The 20,420-nt window shown below is 39.1% G+C and overlaps 1 protein-coding gene across 1 annotated transcript in view; it reads left to right on the top strand.

The window, feature by feature from the left end:
- Window positions 1–20,420, top strand: part of LOC109898852 (protocadherin-15) — a 207,684-nt gene that overhangs the window by 144,207 nt on the left and 43,057 nt on the right. The window contains exon 22 of the mRNA XM_031835700.1: window positions 11,987–12,096. Within this exon, the coding sequence (XP_031691560.1) occupies window positions 11,987–12,096 (110 nt within the window). The remainder of the gene's footprint in view (window positions 1–11,986; window positions 12,097–20,420) is intronic.

Genomic DNA, 20,420 nt, shown 5'->3' with positions numbered 1-20,420 from the left:
AGTATTACAAACAAACAATTTTGTGCTCAGAATTTCAATGACACAAGCTAAGGCTTAATGTGCTGCAGTAGACCTGAGCTCAATTCCGAGTCTCATAGCAAAGTGTCTGAATATTTATGTAAATGGGGTCTAAATACTTTATGAATGTGCTGTATATTCCATTTAGATACAAGTAAACCAACTAATAGGCAAATATAAACTAGGGCCTATTTCAAGAATAATTTTAAACCTGTTCGAAAGGTTAATTTATCACAATGAATGGCTTTTTTTTAGATGGAACTCACAAACACATCACTGTGGGAAGTCTTTACCACTGGGTACCAGGGACTTCAATGAATATTTATTTTGTCTGACTGCAGGAGAGGAGGAGTAAGCTTTTTCTAAGCCCTGGCAATCCTGTGAATCCCGACTGTACAATACAGAGGGAGGCTACTTTACTTTACTGGCCCGTTGTAGCAGACCTTCAGCATAAGCATCTTTCCCTTAGGCCTTCTGCTTATCTTCCTCCAGCATTTACCATGAGCTGAGGGTTGAGAGCTGTAGGCTGGGAATGTATCCTTTAAAAACTTCTTATGGCTGCGATCCTGTTAACGGGATCAATATGACAACAGCCAGTGAAAGTGCAGGGCTCCAAATTCAAAACAACAGAAATCTCATAATTAAAATTCCTCAAACATACATGTATTTTATTTTATAAAGTATTTTATTTTATTTTACACACACATTGTTATACTAGAGACGTGTTACATCAGGAGTAATACTATATTATATGAGGAGTGATAGAAACTGGTTTTTACATCAGAAGTTAATGGTTATTTGTAGGAGCCAGATGGCTTTGGAATGTACTGAGTAGAGGGGAAGGCAGTCACAGGATTTCTGTAGGTGATAAGGGTGGAGAACTTTGGATTAGGCATCAAGGGGGTTGAGGTCAAGTCAGATCACCTCAAGGGAGAAGGAACAGTTTATTACCTCATCACTTTGTCTTCCTGTCGAACCATAAAATATGTAAGGGCTGGAGAGAAGGAGGAGTGGATCTAAATTGTGGTATATATGCTTGTGTGAAAATGTTTTTGTCTAATGCAGCTGTATTGATCCTCTGGGAAGAATTAAAGTTGGTTAAGCTTTCATAGTATCCGTTGCATTTTTTACTCTGAGAATTAGAACCTAACAGTATAAATCACTTAATTCCTTTTATTAAGCAAAGTAGACAGCAACATTTTCTTGTTTTTAAAATTTACGAATAGCCAGGTTCACACTCCAACACGCAGAGATTATTTACAAAAGATGCATTTGTATTTAATTAGTCAGCCAAGCCAGAGGCAGTAGGGATGACCATGTGTTATCTTGATAAGTTCGAAAATTTGACTATTGTCCTCTTCTGCTAAGCATTCAAAATGTAACGAAAACTTTGGGTTTTCAGGGAAATGTATTTGGTCAAAATTACAATATTTTCTTTAGGAATGTAGTGAAGGAAAAGGAAAAGTTCTCAAAAATATAAATATTAAAGAAAGTACAGATACCCCAAAAATCTACTTAATAAGTAGTACTTTACATCACTGCAAACAAAAACACACATAGTAGGCTACACAAACATTCACAGTAAAGGATAATCCATGTCCATACATAATGTATGACTTTATTTGTACCTGGAGACTTGAAGCGCTGGCCTGAGCCTTGAACTCAGCATAGTTAGGTCTGACATTCACCTCGCCCTGCAAAGCAGACAGGCATCACATCAGTCATATACAGGTGCTAAGTAGCAGAGGTAACTCATATCATGCTGTCCACAGAAGTTCAATGTTACCACAGACAAACCTTTAGAAAAACCTTTGTATGTTTCTGTACTTAGCATTTAGACTCTGGCGCTATAGCCAACTATATTATCTTTCAATATTATCCGTGTGTGTGTATAAATGTGTGCATGGTAGATAATTATGTCATCAGCCATGGAGGACTGCACCTGTCTGTCTACAAGGCACCGCAGGCAGGTTAGGACAAAAAGCCTTGTCTGTCCCATAGCACAGCTAGTCAAAGTATCCATACATTTGACAGAGAGGCGCCTCCCCATATGTGTTCAATTATCCAGTGAAATATCTGTGATGTGACGTCATGTGTTGTGTGGGACTACATACTTTAAGTAACTGCCCAGTGTTTTCAGATTTCTGAGGTGTGACTTATAATTAATTACAATATAAGTTAAATAGTTTTCCTTCTAATTAAAAAAAAATGTAATAAGTACAGTATGTTTTAAAAATCAGCTTTGGTGTGAGCGTATACCGGTCATTAAAAATATTAATGCGAGTAGTCTGCTGATTGGCCTGTTCATCCTCCTCAGAATGATGACATCGTCCTCTATGAGGAAATAGCAATCATGTCTGTTTGAGATAGAAGTTTAAAGTGGGATTTTCACAAATGTCTGCTTTGGCCACAAATGCAAGTATAGGACTCAACAACATGATTTGGGTATAGGAACTTTTAAAAGTGAGACTGCCACTGGACACTTACTTTGAGATGGGACAGTGTGGCATTCAGAGCCAAATGGGGTGGCAGGTAACCTTGAGGTTAGTGTGATGGGCCAGTAACTGAAAGGTTGCTAGTTCAAATCCCAGAGCTGCCAAATTCAAAATATGTTCTTCTACCCCTGATTAAGGCAGTTAACCCACTGTTCAGGCCCTGAACTACAGGCAATTAGATTTGTGTATGTCATTTTAGGCTAAAACATGTTTTTAAAAGGGTCCGATACTTAAGAGGGTTAAGCACATGCCCAAATGAATTACCCCCTGGCGGGATAATATAGTTAATCTGAAACTGACGAAAAATATAAATGTCTTTGCAATTGATACAAACAAGTGGTGCATAAAAAAGTAGTTTCAAATGAAAACCAAGATGACTGCATTGAAATATAAACAATAGGCTATAAGCCTACTTGAATCATATTGAAATACATTTAATGTTCAATCACTTGAGTTACATTTTTCTACTTGTCTGTAATTTTATCCCAATATATGATGATCCCAATATATGATGTCTTATGTGTGCAATGATGTGCCAATATCAGTGATTTAGTGATTTTTTTATTGGATAAGCATTAGAATAATCCGCCTCAATATTTGCAGCCACAGGTGGTAATATCTCTATAATTGTACTTAAGGTAAGATTTGAATGGATAAAGCTGATCCTAGAGCAGCTCCTCCCTTGTCCACTGCGTGGATGATTTAAGGGCTTGTTTCTCTGAGCGGGTACATATATTCCTGATATAAGGGATAGAGATCTCTAGCTTGGATATGTCTTTAAGCAACAGTCAAGGAACAGACAAATATGAGGCAGAGCATGCCCAGAATTTGTGGTTGAGTAGTATCAGAGCGCAATTGGAGTGAGAAGGCAGACACAATATTTTTAATCTGCTCAAATTACGCTCTGCTCCTCGCTCCACACTCGACCACATACAGTGGGGCAAAAAAGTATTTAGTCAGCCACCAATTGTGCAAGTTCTCCCACTTAAAATATGAGAGAGGCCTGTAATTTTCATCATAGGTACACTTCAACTATGACAGACAAAATGAGAAAAACAATCCAGAAAATCACATTGTAGGATTTTTTATGAATTTATTTGCAAATTATGGTGGAAAATAAGTATTTGGTCAATAACAAAAGTTTATCTCAATACTTTGTTATATACCCTTTGTTGGCAAACAACAGAAATCTCATATTTAAAATTCCTCAACCATATAAGTACTTTACACCATTTAAAAAGATAGACTTCTCGTTAATCCAACCACAGTGTCCGATTTCAAAAAGGCTTTTCGGCGAAAGCAGAACATATCATTCATTATGTTAGGTCAGCAACTAGTCACAGAAAGCATTCAGCCATTTTCCAACCAAAGAGAGGTGTCACAAAAAGCAGAAATATAGATAAAATTAATCACTAACCTTTGACGATCTTCATCAGATGACACTCCCAGGACTCAATGTTACACAATACATGTATGTTTTGTTCGATCAAGTTCATATTTATATCCAATAACCTCAGTTTACATTGGCGCCATGTTCAGAAATGCCTCCAAAACATCCAGAGAAATTGCAGAAAGCCACATCAAATAACAGAAATACTCATCATTAACTTTGATGAAATATACATGTTTTACATAGAATTAAAGATAAAATTGTTCTTAATGCAACCGCTGTGTCAGATTTCAAAAAAGCTTTACGGCAAAAGCACAATATTTAATAATCTGAGAACAGCATTCAGCCACAAAAGCAAGCCATACAGTTACCTGCCAAATTGTGGAGTCAACAACAGTCATAAATAGCATTATAAATGTTCACCTACCTTTACTGATCTTCATCGGAATGCACTCCCAGGACTCCCACAACATGTTTGCTTTGTTCGATTACGTCCATATTTGTGTCCAAATACCTCTGTTTTGTTCGCGCGTTTAGATCACTATTCCAAAGGCACAATGCGCGAGTGCAAAATCCAGACGAAAAGTCAAGAGTTCCATTACAGTTTGTAGAAACATGTCAAATGATGTTTACAATCAATCCTTCGGGTCTTTTTATAATAAATCTTCAATAATATTACAACCGGACAATAACGTATTCATTAGAGGTAAAAGAAGTAATGGCGCACCTGCGTGACTGCACAGTATACTGATTGGCCTCATCCTAGTCCACTTGTTGAAACAGCTGTTATTCGACACCCTTCCACAATAGAAGTCTCAAATAACTTTCTAAAGACTGTTGACATCTGCTGGAAGCCTTGGGAAGTGCAATCTGTCCCCATAGACACAGCATATTGGATAGGCAATCACTTAAATGAAACCTCAGATTTCCCATTTCCGGGTTGGATTTGTCTCAGGTTTTCGCCTGCCATATGAGTTCTGTTATACTGAGACAGCAATCAAACAGTTTTAGAAACTTCAGAGTATTTTCTATCTAATACTACTACTAATATGCATATATTAGCATCTGGGACAGAGTAGCAGGCAGTTTACTCTGGGCACCTTATTCATCCAAGCTACTCAATACTGCCCCCCTATCACCAAGAAGTTAATGCAGATAGACTGGGTCGCTATTTGGTTAACTATTTGATGGTCTTATACCTTCCAGACTTGATGTATTGGTAATGCTTGCCGTGCTGTAGCAGAGACAATAGTCGGGTGGTTTGAATCTCTGACAATTGTTTGGAGCCTTTCTCTGATACCTCTTGGTATAGAGGTCCTGGATTGCAGGAGGCTCGGCTTTAGTGATGTACTGGGCCGTATGCTCTACCCACTGTAGTGCCTTGCGGTCGGATGACAAGCAGTTTCCATACCAAGTGGTGATGCAGCCAGTCAAGATGCTCTCAAGTGTGCAGCTGTATTGTATGTACTTTTTGAGGAAATGAGGGCACATGCTAAATCTTTTCAGCCTCCTGATGGGGAAGAGGCATTGTCATACATTCTTCATGACTGTGTTGGTTTGGTAGACCATGGTGATTCCTTAGTGATGTGGAAACCAAGGAACTTGAAGCTCTCAATCCGCTCCACTACATCCCACTGCTCATCCCTCTGTTTCCTATAGTCCACAATCAAATCATTTGTCTTGCTGACGTTGAGGGAGAGGTTGTTGTCCTGGCACCACACTGCCAGGTCGCTGACCTGCTCTCTATAGGCGGTCTCATAGTCGTTGGTGATCAGGCCCAGCACCGTCGTGTCATCAGAAAATGTAATGATGGTGTTGGTGTCATGTACTGCATGCAGTCATGGGTTAACAGGGAGTGTCCCCACCTGGAGGGCACTATGGTATTGAACGCTGAGCTGTAGTCAATAAGCAGCTTTCTCGCATAGGCATTTATCTTATTCCGGTGGGAGAAGGCTGTGTATAGTGCAATATAAATTGTGTCATACTGTATGTGGATCTGTTGGGACACTATACGAACTGGTCCAGGGTGTCTGGGATGATAGTGTCAAAGCATTTCATGGCTACAGATGTGAGTGCTACGGTTTCATTTAGACAGGATACCTTGGTGTTCTTGGGCACAGGGACTACGGTGGTCTGCTTGAAAGATGTAGGTATTACAGACGGGGTCAGGAAGAGGTTGAAAATGTCAAATCAAATCACCAGACACTTTGCCCTGATTAAAAGCAGTGGTTCGCGCCTTCAGTTCCACACGAATGCTGCCATCAATCCACGGTTTCTGGTTAGGGAATGTTTTAATCGTTGCTATGGGAACGACATCTTCAACGCACGTTCTAATGAACTCGCACACCGAATCAGCGTATTCGTCAATGTTGTTATCTGACGCAATACGAAACATCTCCCAGTCCACGTGATGGAAGCAGTCTTGGAGTGTGGAGTCAGCTTGGTCGGACCAGCGTTGGACAGACCTCAGCGTGGGAGCTTCTTGTTTTAGTTTCTGTCTGTAGGCAGGGATCAACAAAATGGAGTCGTGGTCAGCTTTTCCGAAAGGGGGGCGGGGCAGGGCCTTATATGCGTCGCGGAAGTTAGAGTAACAATGATCCAGGGTCTTTCCACCCCTGGTTGCGCAATCGATATGCTGATAAAATTTAGGGAGTCTTGTTTTCAGATTAGCCTTGTTAAAATCCCCAGCTACAATGAATGCAGCCTCCGGATAAATCGTTTCCAGTTTGCAGAGAGTTAAATAAAGTTCGTTCAGAGCCATCGATGTGTCTGCTTGGGGGGGTATATATACGGCTGTGATTATAATCGAAGAGAATTCTCTTGGTAGATAATGCGGTCTACATTTGATTGTGGAATTCTAAATCAGGTGAACAGAAGGATTTGAGTTCCTGTATGTTTCTTTCATCACACCATGTCACGTTGGCCATAAGGCATACGCCCCCGCCCCTCTTCTTACCAGAAAGATGTTCGTTTCTGTCGGCGCGATGCGTGGAGAAACCCGCTGGCTGCACCGCTTCGGATGCGTCTCTCCAGTTAGCCATGTTTCCGTGAAGCAGAGAACGTTACAGTCTCTGATGTCCCTCTGGAATGCTACCCTTGCTCGGATTTCATCAACCTTGAGAGACTGGAGACTGGACATTGGCAAGAAGAATGCTAGGGAGTGGTGCACGATGTGCCCGTCTCCGGAGTCTGACCAGAAGACCGCTTCGTTTCCCTCTTTTTCTGAGTAGTTTTTTTGGGTCGCTGCATGTAATCCACTCCGTTACACTGGTTGTAAGGCAGAACACAGGATCCGCATCGCGAAAAACATATTCTTGGTCGTACTGATGGTGAGTTGACGCTGATCTTGGGTGTCAGTGAAGACACCCACCAGCTGGTCAGTGCATGCTCTGAGTACGCATCCTGATAATCCATCTGAATATTAACCTGTTTAAATGTCTTACTCAAATTGGCTATGGAGAGTGCGATCACACAGTTGTTCGGTCTGCTGGTTCTCTAATGCATGGTTCAGTGTTGCTTGCCTCAAAACGAGCATAGAAGACATTTACCTCGTCTGGGAGGCTGGCAACTCATGGCTGAATTTCCCTTTGTAATCCCTGATAGTTTGCACGCCATGCCACATCCGACAAGCATCAAAGCTGGTGTAGTAGGATTCAATCTTAGTCCTGTATTGATGCTTTGCATGTTTGATGGCTCATTGGATGTTTTTTTTCCCCCACCTTCATTTAACCAAGTAGGCCAGTTGAGAACAAGTCGTCATTTACAACTGCGAACTGGCCAAGATAGAGCAAAGCAGTGCGACACAAACAACACAGAGTTACACATGGGATAAACAGTCAATAACAATAGAAAAGTCTATATACAGTGTGTGCAAATGTAGTAAGATTAGGGAGGTAAGGTAATAAATTGGCCACAGCGGCGAAATAATTGCAATTTAGCAATTAAACACTGGAGTGATAGATATGTAGAAAATGAATGTGCAAGTAGAGATACTGGGGTGCAAAGCAGAAGAAAAGAAAAAAAAATCATAGGGATGAGATAGTTGGGTGGGCTATTTACAGATGGGCTATGGACAGGTGCAAGGATCGGTAAGCTGCAGTCTCCAGCTTCAGCAATTTGTTCCAGTCACTGGCAGCAGAGAGCTGGAAGGAAAGGCGGCCAAAGCAGGAGTTGACTTTGGGGGTGACCAGTGAAAGATACCTGCTGGAGTGCGTGCTACGGGTGGGTGCTGCTATGGTGACCAGTTCATTGAGATAAGGTGGGGCTTTGGATGTCATCCGAGGTCAAAGCGGGATAACTTATAAATGTCTGGATTAGTGTCCCGCTCCTTGAAAGTGGCAGCTCATGGCTTTTGTTTGGGATATGTACTCTGGAGACAACGTCGTCAATGCACGTATTAATAAAGCCGGTGACTGATGGGGTGAACTCAATGTTATCGGATGAATCCCGGAACATATTCCAGTCTGTGCTGGCGAAAAAGTCCTGTAGCTTAGAATCCGCTTCATCTGACCACTTCTGTATTGAGTGTGTCACTGGTACTTCTTATTTGAGTTTTTTCTTGTAAGCAGGGTTCAGGAGGATAAAGTCTTATGGTCAGATTTGCCTAAGGGAGGGTGAGGGAGAGCCTTGTATGTGTTTCTGTGTGTGGTGTAAAGATGTGTGGTGTAAAGGTGATCTAGGTGCATTTTGTTTCCTCTAGTTGCAAAGGTGACATGCTGGTAAAAATGAGGTCAAATTAATTTCAGTTTCCCTGCATTAATATCACCTTCCAATGGAAGCGCCGCGTCTGGATGTACATTTTCTTGTTTGCTTATGGCCCGACACAGCTCGTTGAATGCTGTCTTAGTGCCAGCATTGGCTGCCCTCTGATCTTGAAGATGTATGGAATGTTATCCATATCCTGATTCAGCCTCAACACGGAAAAACATAGGATACTAGTTCTTCAGGTCCCATTGATAAGATAGTCTTGAAGGGAGCTTGTCCAATTTGTTCTCTGGTGAATGTTAATTCACCTACAAAACAGAGTTCAATGGCAGTGTAGATGCTGGCCGACGTGGTCTAATCAATGGGCCACAGCGCCAGAGGTAGGCCTACACAGTAGCGTTGTATAGTATTAGCCTTAACTAGAGTTACAGACATGCTAACCTAGCCCAACCATAGCCTTGCTACTTTTCCAGGGGCACTTATATTTGTTTATATTCTAACAAGTCCCAGAGCAATTACCACACAGCAGCACCTCATTAGCTTCCATAACATTTAACTTTTTATGGCTGCAGGGGCAGTATTGGGTAGCTTGGATGAAAAGGTGCCCATTGTAAACTGTCCAGCTCCTCAGTCTCAGTTGCTAATATATGCATATTATTATTAGTATTGGATAGAAAACACTCTAAAGTTTCCAAAACTGTCCAAATATTGTCTGTGAGTATAACAGAACTGATATTGCAGCGAAACCCTGAGGAAAATCTAAACGGGAAGTGGCTTCTATTTTGAAAATTCCATGTTCCATAGCCTCCCTTTGCTGGATTTAAAGGGATATGAACCAGATTCCTTTTCCTATCGCTTCCTCAAGGTGTCACCAGTCTTCAGACATAGTTTCAGGCTTTTAATTTGAAAAATGAGCCAGAACGATAACATCGCGTCAAGTGGTCACATGAGTTTTGCTCGCACAACAGAGTTTGGACAGCCATTATTTTCCCCTCTCCTACTGTAAAAGACATTTGCGGTTGATATATTATCGATTATATATTTTTAAAACAACCAAAGGATTGATTACAAAAAACGTTTGACATGTTTCTGTGGACATTATGGAAAATATTTTGAATTTTCGTCTGCGTTGTCGTGACCGCTCTTTCCTGTGGATTTCTGAACATAACGCAACAAACAAACTGAGGTATTATGGGTATAAAAATAATCTTTATGGAACAAACGGAACATTTGTTCTATAACTGGGAGTCTCGTGAGTGAAAACATCCGAAGATCATCAAAGGTAAACGATTAATTTGATTGCTTTTCTGATTTTCGTGACCAAGCTTCCTGATGCTAAGTGTACTTAATGTTTTGTCGTGCGATCGATAAACTTACACAAACGCTTGGATTGCTTTCGGTGAAAAGCATAATTTCAAAATCTGACACGACAGGTGGATTAACAAAAGGCTAAGCTGTGTTTTCCTATATTGCACTTGTGATTTCATGAATATAAATATTTGTAGTAATATTTATTGAATGTAGCGCTATGCTATTCAGCGGTTGTTGATGACACTTATCCCGATATTGGAATTGCAGCCATAACAAGTTAAATGGCTTGTCATTTAGTCTGTTGGTCTTTGCCAAGTCTGTCTCGGGTATCACTGTTAAACAATCTAAAAAGAGCACACTTAAATCGGATTGAATCATAAGTGAGCATAAAGTGGAGGGTCTGTAATTATAGCAAAAGGGTGTGAAAGGCTTAGACAGCAAGAGCCCAGTTGTGAATTGGTACTGTAATTTATTCACCCTTGCTTGCTTACTGATGTGATACTGGAAGTTGCTCAATGTCAGAACCTAATGTTCACCATGTTATGTCCATGCTTTGCATGAGTACACAGGAAGTTACAGTATGTTGTCTCACTGGAAATGTTTTGATTTCTGTACATACTGTATTAAAATGACCCTTGATATTCTGTCTCTAAAGATGTTATTGTCTCTTATATACACAGACACATCTAAGGCACCTGATATTCACTTTTAGATTGCAGTGCATTTGGAAAGTATTCAGACTTTTTCCACGTTTTGTTACATTACAGCCTTATTCTATGTTTAGTTGAGCAACAACTGTACAGAAAATAAGGCACTTACTTTGATAGGAACGCACACAAGTCAAAGTTATTATTTGAAAGGAAAACAACAATTAAGGCAATTCTTGGACCAGCCAGAAAATATGCCAGGGGGGAAAAGTTTGTGCAAGACTGCGCAAATGTCTGCATACTTGATCTGCGAAAACACTGGTGAATTGCTTTGGCTCTCAACAAAGAAAGGAAGTGTGTTCAGTAAAGCCTCAATCATAAATTGTCCTCAGAAGTGAAATGGGCTACTTCTATATGAATGAATGAGCAGGGAGAACACACCTCAATTCAAACTGTTGTTAGAAAATAAAATGTAGAAAATAATTTGAATTTGACAAGTTGAAAAACAGCCTGTAGTAATTCGGTTTGAGGGCAGCGGGGGTTAACTATTGCATAGCAATCACATTTTGGAACAGTGAGTGCATTCTGACATCACACCGTTAGAGATATTAGGAACTCACATATGAAAAGGTTAATCCAGAATGGTTTTATTTTATTTCTAATGAACCCATCCACCACCCTCCATCTTCCGATGAAACATATATTTTATGCTACATACTGTATACATACATTTTCCATATACATATTTTATATACATCGTACTTTTATATACAGAAATCACATAACAATAATACATTGCCAAATATAAACTCTTTAATCCCACCTCTCAGCCACTCTCAGCCCACCCCGTGTACAGTATCACCATAGACCACCCTTGTTTGGTTTCGAGGGTGGTCTGAGATGGCAGAGAATTCTTAGCTTTGCCTCTATTCAGCAGTTTCATCCAGAGCATCATGGCATTTGTAGATCTTTATGATAGCCACATTAGCAGCTAATTATCATTTCCTTTTGGGAGGGTAAATACAGCAAACATATTGATAAAAGTCAACTTGTCCAAGAGAGATTTACATGGGTATCAAAACAACAGCCTACACGTAAACACAGCCCTTATTTTAAGTGTTTTTAAAAGATGTCAAAATTTTTGCTTGAAGACACAGACTTAATGTGCGCTGGAACTTGTCAAGTTTAAATAAAGTGCTAATTGCTATTGTAGAAACTTGTAAAAGTGTGAATATGGTTTTGTTTAGTGCAAGTTGTGTATGTGCAGTATTCAACAGTGTGTCTGCTGAATGTGGTGGGAAGGAGCATATTGTAACATTTTTTTTTCACAATTGTTTGTCTCAGTGGAAGTTCTCAGTGGTAAAGTGTCCAGGGATATTTAGTCATGTCCGCTCCATCTCTGTCTCTGTTTCTGTCTGCAGGTTTGCTCCTGTCAGTGAGCTGTCCCCAGTAGGCAGACCGGTGGGCAGCATCCTGGCAGCCGCCATCAACCAGACCATCTTCTACTCCATCGTGGGAGGAAACGAAGGTGGTAAGTCATTACCCCCTGTTGCCATAAGATAGAAGAAACACTCACCAAAATAGGAAAACGTCATATTTCTGTTTATTAAATTATTGCAATAACATACAATCTATTGAATAATGTACAATCCATTCTACAAAAATTGGATGCACTTTACTTGTGTTACAATTGCATCCAGGGAAATCAGGAGTGGAGACGTGCAAATGGTTAGCTCCAGTCTAAATATCAAAGGAGGGAGGTACAGAGGAGAGATGAGCGGCTGCCAATTATGAAGGCCAGTGATTTCTACTCTCCTGAAGTAGCAGCCATGAAGAGTGCTTCTCAGGGAAGGGAGAACAGGTGGCTGAGACCACAGTGGAAGTTTTATTTTATCACAGTCTATTTCCATGTCGGTGAAGTCAATGTGCGATAGTCTTTATTAATGTGTGATACACAGTCTACTCCTGATTAATGCATTGACTTGGGAATGTCCCAAATGTGTGCTTTAAACTTGAGCATCTGGAACTAATTAAATGTAACTCTTAAACAGAGTGTGCAACTACAGTACAGCAGCTGGGTGCAAAAAGTTTTTTAAAAACAAGAGGTTATCATTTTTGTGGTTGGCAGACAAAATATTTAATTTTTTACCTCTCAGATGTTATGTCTCCTATAAGGGGAGCTTTGAGTGGTCCAACTGACATTTTGGTGTACAAAGCGCTCTGTGAACTTTGTAGAGACCTGTGCCTTATAGTGCCAGGAAACCCAATTGGTGTGCTCTCCGTTACCATTCTGTCAGTGGAGCTGACTTGAACTGTCAGATTTCAGACCCCACATTTGCAAAGAGTGATGTGTCACATTTTCTGACCTAACCAGAAAAATAGTAAATTTGCTCTACCTCTGAGTGATGGAGCCCAGCCTGGTAAACAGGCGTCAGTCTGGCAAATCCAACAGTTGTGGTGTCATCTCACTGTGATATTCTCAGCCGGATTTAAGTCTCTCAACATGAAAAAATACTACAGAATTTCATATAATTGAAACAAGACCACTTTATTTGTGTCACAAAATAATAAAATCACTTTGTGCTTCAAATCAAATCAAATGTTATTGGTCACATGCGCCAAATACAACAACTACTTTTACCCATCTACCAATAGGTGCCCTTCTTTGAGAGGCATTGGAAAACATCCCTGGTGTTTGTGGTTGAATCTGTGTTTGAAATTCACCGCTCGCCTGAGTGACCATACAGCTAATTGTATGTGTGGGGTATAGAGATGAGGTAGTCATTCAAAAATCATGTTAAACACTATTATTGGACACAGAGTGAGTCCATGTATTGATCACATGTTTACTAATATTGTAGAACTTTGTTCTAAAGCTGTATCGGTACCCATTGGAAGCAGTGATCTAGGAAAGCCAAAGTTCCAAAACTGGTCCTAAAATATTGTATAAAAGATCATGCAAAATATTTTGCTGTGACTCTCATGTGGATGATGTTAAAAATATTTCTGGTCTCATGTGATTAATAATGAGCATGCAGACACTGCCCTTGATGAATTTATTGCATCTTCCAATTATTGATAAACATGCACCTGTTGAGGCTCCATGGATGGATGATAGACCTCTCCCATCTTTACAACCATTGAATCTATATGTTTTGACCATGACAGTTTACAATCTAAAGTAACACCAAGTTAGTCTCCTCAAATTGTTCAACAGCCACACCATTCATTACCAGATTCAGCTGAGGTCTAGAATTTAGGGAATGCTTTGTACAATGCTCTTTATTTTAGAGATGTTCAGGGCCAGTTTATTACGGGCCACCCATTCGAAAACAGACTGCAACCCTTTGTGGCTATGTATACCGAGCATGTCCACATCTATGTCAGACCATTTTATTGGTAAACTTCAGGGTAATGTAAAGAATGTAAAAAAATGTATTGATCCAATACATCATATTTTGGTTTTAATCCGGAGAGGTTAGAAAAAGTATCTAGATCCTCTATGAGGCTGTGGATTCTAATTGTGGATTTAAAAGAAAACATGAATTATCAATGTACAATGTCACCTTTGTTTTTAAGCCAGGGATTTATAATACATTAATATTATTGTTGGATCTAATTTTAACAGCTAACAGTTCGATATAATGAATAGATATGACGATAGTGGACAATCTTGTTTTACTCCTCTTGACAGTTTAAAACTTTCTGAGATGTAGCCATTATTTTTTAATTTTACACCTAGGGTTACTATACATAACTTGAATCCATTTTATAAGAGATTCTCCAAAATGGAAATATATATGTATATATAAACTCCAGTCGTAATTTATCAAAAGCCTTTTCAAAGTTAAAACATGCTAATAATGGTCCCCTGAGTAAATAAAAAAAAGTTTGGTATACTTCCACTGATATGCCATCCAGACCTGGAGTTTTACTGGACTTAAAGGCTTTAATTGCATCAAGAAGTTCCTCTTATGTAATTTGGCCTACACATGAGTCTTTCTGAACATATGAGAATTTTACATACTTAATAGGAAAAAAATCCATACAATTAGCTTCGGTTAGTGGAGATGGAGGAGACTGAAACAAAAACATATGCTTAAAACCTCTCTGGGATAGGTGGGACGCAAATGTCCCACTTGGCCAATTGCCAGGGAAAATGCAGTGGGCCAAAATAAAATAAAATACTATAAATTCAAACTTTCATTAAATCACACATGTAAGATACCAAATTAAAGCTACACTCGTTGTAAATCCAGCCTACACTCGTTGTAAATCCAGCCAATATGTCAGATTTCAAAAATGCTTTTCGGCGAAAGCATAAGAAGCTATTATCTGATGGTAGCACAACAGTAAACAAAGAGAGAATAGCATATTTCAACCCTGCAGGCACCACACAAAACGCATAAATAAAATATAAATCATGCCTTACCTTTGACGAGCTTCTTTTGTTGGCACTCCAATATGTCCCATAAACATCACAAATGGTCCTTTTGTTTGATTCATTCCATCGATATATATCCAAAATGTCAATTTATTTGGTGTGTTTGATCCAGAAAAAAACTGCTTCCAATTTGCGCAACGTCACTACAAAATATCTCAAAAATTACGTGTAAACATTGCCAAAACATTTCAAACTACCTTTGTAATACAACTTTAGGTATTTTAAAACGTTAATAATCGATCAAATTGAAGACAGGTCTATCTGTTTTCAAAAAGTGCTACTTTTTTAGTCTTGCGCAATTCTCCAACAGTACACATAACGTTACCCTGATCCAAGATGGCCATACTTCTTCATTACACAAAGGAATAACCTCAACCAATTTCCAAAGACTGATGACATCCAGTGGAAGCGGTAGAAACTGCAAACAAGTGCCTTAAAAATCTAGTTTCGACAATGAAAGCTCATTGAATAGACAGTGACCTCAAAAAAAGACATTCTGAATGGTTAGTCCTCTGGGTTTTGCCTGCTACATAAGTTCTGTTATACTCACAGACATGATTCAAACTGTTTTAGAAACTTCAGAGTGTTTTCTATCCAAATCTACTAATAATATGCATATCTTATATTCTTGGCATGAGTAGCAGGAAGTTGAAATTGGGAACACTATTTATCCAAAAGTGAAAATGCTGCCCCCTATCCCAAATAGGTTTTAACCTGTAGTGACGCCCATCCCGTGAATGGGACCGTTATCATCATCTGACACTAATTAGCATAACGCAACGGACATAAATCTTCCTAGAAAATATTCCTATTCATGAAAATCACAAGTGAAATATATTGGAACACAGCTTAGCCTTTTGTTAATCACCCTGTCATCTCAGATTTTCTAAATATGCTTTACAGCCAACGCTAGACAAGCATTTGTGTAAGTTTATCATAGCCTAGCATAGCATTATGCCTTGCTAGCAGCAGGCAAACTTGTCACGGAAATCAGAAAAGCAATCAAATGAAATCGCTTACCTTTGATGAACTTCGGATGTTTTCACTCACGAGACTCCCAGGTAGACAGCCAAAGTTAATTTTTCCCCAAATATTATTTTTGTAGGCGAAATAGCTCCGTTTGTTCTTCACGTTTGGCTGAGAAATTGCCCGGAAATTGCGGTCACCACAACGGCGAAAAATATTCCAAATTAGCTCCATAATATCGACAGAAACATGGCAAACATGTTTAGAATCCATCCTCAAGGTGTTTTTCTAATATCTATTCGATAATATATCCGTCGGGACAATTTAGTTTTCACTAGGACCGATTGGAATAATGGCTACCTCTGAATTTTACGCAAGAATCTCTCTCGGAGCCACCATGTGACCACTTACGCAATGTGGCCGCCTATGGCTATTCTTCAACAGAAATGCGTAAAACTACGTCACAATGCTGTAGACACCTGGGGGAATACGTAGAAAGCGTAAGCTCGTTGATGGTACATTCACAGCTGAATAGGGAGTCATTGGAAAGCAGTGCTTTCAAAACCTGGGGCACTTCCGGATTGTATTTTTCTCAGGCTTTCGCATGCAACATCAGTTCTGTTATACTCACAGACAATATCTTTAAAGTTTTGGAAACATTAGAGTGTTTTCTATCCAAAGCTGTCAATTATATGCATATTCTAGCATCTTTTCCTGACAAAATATCCCATTTAAAACGGGAACGTTTTTTTTTCAAAAATGAAAATACTGCCCCCTAACACCAAGAGGTTTTAAAGTACTTCCTCTTTCAAAATATTGTTCAGTGAATCATGAGTGACTCCATCCTTTGTAAAATGTTTCAGTAAAACAAATTCGGTAGCATTTTGATGTTGAAGATTGAAAAATAATAGTATTTTTATGTTGTTTCTTTTGCAGTGGCTTCTTCCTTGCTGAGCGGCCTTTCAGGTTATGTCGATATAGGACTCGTTTTACTATAGGTATAGATACTTTTATACCTGTTTCCTGCTGCATCTTCACAAGGGTCTTTGCTGCTGTTCTGGGTTTTCACACCTAAGTACGTTCATCTCTAGGAGACAGAACGCATCTCCTTCCTGAGCAGTATGACGGCTGCGTGGTCCCATGGTGTTTATACTTGCGTACTATTGTTTGTACAGATGAACATGGTACCTTCAGGCATTTTGAAACTACAATCTAAGTGTATGTAAACTTCCGACTTCAACTGTAGGTATTTCACCTCTCTGCGCACAGAACCAGACAACATACGGTGATCGCTACATAAATAGTCACATTAAACATTCATGAAAATACAAGTGTCTCACATGTTTCGAAAGCCTAGAATCTTGCTAATCCAACTGCGTTGTCAGATTTAAAAAAGGATTTACTGCGAAAGAATACGATGCGATTATCTGAGGATAGAGCCACATAAAAAACAACTATTTCAACGGGACGTATTTCGCGGGACGTATTGACTGAAAGAAACCGATTTGAAGACAACAAGTAATGACATCATTGTACACCAATGATATGACCACTGTTTTGTTGATTGACTGTATTTTAACCCAATGACCACTGATCGTCTGGAAATCTAGCTGGGTAGATAGCCAATGAGCTGAGGTAAACGGCAATATGTAATGTTTATGTGTTGGAAGACCAACCCATGTAGTAAACTCCGGCGTAAAGAGGGTAATTTGCCATTGACGTTTCATACCGGAAGGAGCAACGCATGTTACACACAGCGTTGTTTTGGTAAAGCGCGTCTTCAGCTGTTTATATATCAATCAGTATGGCGACTAAGTCAGGGAAAGCTAAATCTAAGTGTAGATATACAGATGTACACACAATTTTAGAAGAAATTGATCGGGAAAATGAGAGAGATTGTTGGAGGACGATTCATTTAGAGATTCCCAATTGGAGGAATATTTTTTGAATGGAGAGGACATCGTTTTGGGCTGGTAAGTTTTTCTTATGCCAATGCCGTTGTTTAAAATTAATAATATAAATGATTTTTTTGTGAAATGAAATAGCCTATTTGAGGCTGTTGAGGGGAGGGCAGGCCCACAACAATGGCCAAAGGGAAATGGAGACAGTAGATACAGCTGGTCTGTCATAATATATTAAAGACAGTAGATCTAGCTGAAATATCATAATATAAATTGACAGTAGATCTAGCAAGTCTATAATAATATATTCAACCTTGTGTTCCCTGTACTCTATATATATCTGTTTATTATACCAGTTGATACAGGGCTCATATGTGAAACTATTCTAACTGAACATTTTCTTTCACAGTGACACTGACTCCGAATGGGAGTCCCCAGTGCCAAGGTGTCGATCCCCCACTGAAGCTGGTTTCATCCAGCTCCTGCCACAAGTGATGTTCATCTGCCCAAATTTATTTCTGCAGGCATGGATGTGCCTCAGGGCCAAAAGGGCACAGCATGGAGGCGTCACTGTGTTCTTTGCTAAATGAAGTCCCCCATCACCTGCACCACATGTTTGGTGACCCTCTGCTTTACAGCAGAAAGAGACTGCTATGGCATCAGCAGCACAATATTGTGTAGAGGACTGAGGGTCTTCCAAATATTGAAAGTGTTATTTTGTAAATGTATATATTTTTTTTCATGTTTTTTCTCCATTCTTTGGGGGTGTGTGTTAGAATACCATTTTGGTATTTTGTATATAGTTATTCCATTCAAAATGTATAACTTCACCAATTTGGCCACTTGGGTACATTTGGGCTACTTGTGTGGGACACCTGGGTGACTTCATGATAAATGTCATGTAGCACAATCATTTTGGAAGTTATCATCCTGACACTTTGCACAAGTACTCTTACCCTCTTATTTTTTTCACTGAAATTGTCCCCATCATCCTATCTGAACGTTTGTTTTGTCTTTTAAAGATGATGATACAACAATAAAAATGAAAAAACATATGTATTATGTTTATACAAAAATCATTGTATTATCTAAACCAGATCTATTGTGTTATACTGTATTTTCCGACATTCAATTCACATTTACACAAATTTCAGAGCGTTTTCTTTTAAAACCATATTATAATCTCACACAATAATACTAGAGTCTTATGTAGCTTGTAGAGTTGATAAATTCTCACATATTTTTTTTAATAATCTTGGATCATCATTATTTGGACAGTATAGGTTAATAAGCCATATCTGTTTATGGTCCAATAACATATTTAAAATCCTCCATCTACCTTGAGGATCTGTTTGGACAATTTGCACATTTGGATCAAAATTACTGTTACTATTAATATAATCACCCCTTTTGAATTTCTTTGCCGATGGGAGAAATATATTTTGACAGCCCCAGTCCTTTTTCCACAAAACTTCATCTGAAATTGTTGAATGAGTTTCCTGTAAACAATAGATATTATATTCCTTCTCTTTTAGACAGGTAAATACTAACCATCTTTTGTTATTATCTGCTAAGCCATTACAATTATAACTGGCTATACTTATTTCATCACTTACCATAATGAGAAACAAGTTTCATTTCTATTTATCATAATACATGTTTGTAAACGTGCCATTAAAAAGTAACGTAAGATTGAGTGTCTATATAGCTGTACCATAATATTTGCATTGCTACTAATTAAACCTCCAATTGGTCCCCACTATTCCACCTGCTAAAACCCCTCCTCATGCCGAGTTGGGTTGTCATCCCAATGAATGGCAGACCCCCCCCCCCCCGAACCCCCGGATCCCATGGCCCCAGAGAGACTGGAATCCATCCTTCGAAAAGAGCACACAGTGCCACCCACAGAACAGCAGTAGATCAAACGCCAAAAGCGTTTCCATTTCCCTCACCTCAATTTGTTTTAAATACAGCTATTAATTATAATATATATATATATATATATATATATATATATATATATATATATATATATATATATATATATATTAAAATCCTGTTTATCTTAATTTCCTATAATTAGCTATTCATATTTGTAGGAATGTAGACAGTTTATTGTTACTGCTTACCAGTATTGCCATTACAAACATTACATTTAGGCAAGAAAATATTATTTTATCAAATAATAATTGTGATTCATCCAATGTTGTCCCTAACATATTTTACTCACACACACACACACACACACACACACACACACACACACACACACACACACACACACACACACACACACACACACTCATAAACGTTCAACCCCTTTCCCCCACAAACAACCATAGACTCAGAAGCTCAACAGTTGCACCATCCCAGAGCCCAACTCAAGAAAGGCCTTGTTCACGAATGCATATACAATTGCAGCTGTATGAGAAGGCCTGCAAAACTGAGCAGAAATGGGGAGATTTGATTAACCATTGTCACGTCCGAGGTGATAGAGATCAGATATACCTCCTTCCTCTGAAACACCCACACATGGTCCCCTGT

Source organism: Oncorhynchus kisutch, linkage group LG11 (genome assembly GCF_002021735.2).
Source record: "Oncorhynchus kisutch isolate 150728-3 linkage group LG11, Okis_V2, whole genome shotgun sequence".
NCBI classification, from domain to species: Eukaryota; Metazoa; Chordata; class Actinopteri; order Salmoniformes; family Salmonidae; genus Oncorhynchus; species Oncorhynchus kisutch.
The sequence above is the reverse complement of the archived record's forward strand: the minus strand, read 5'-3'. Positions and strand labels throughout refer to the sequence as shown.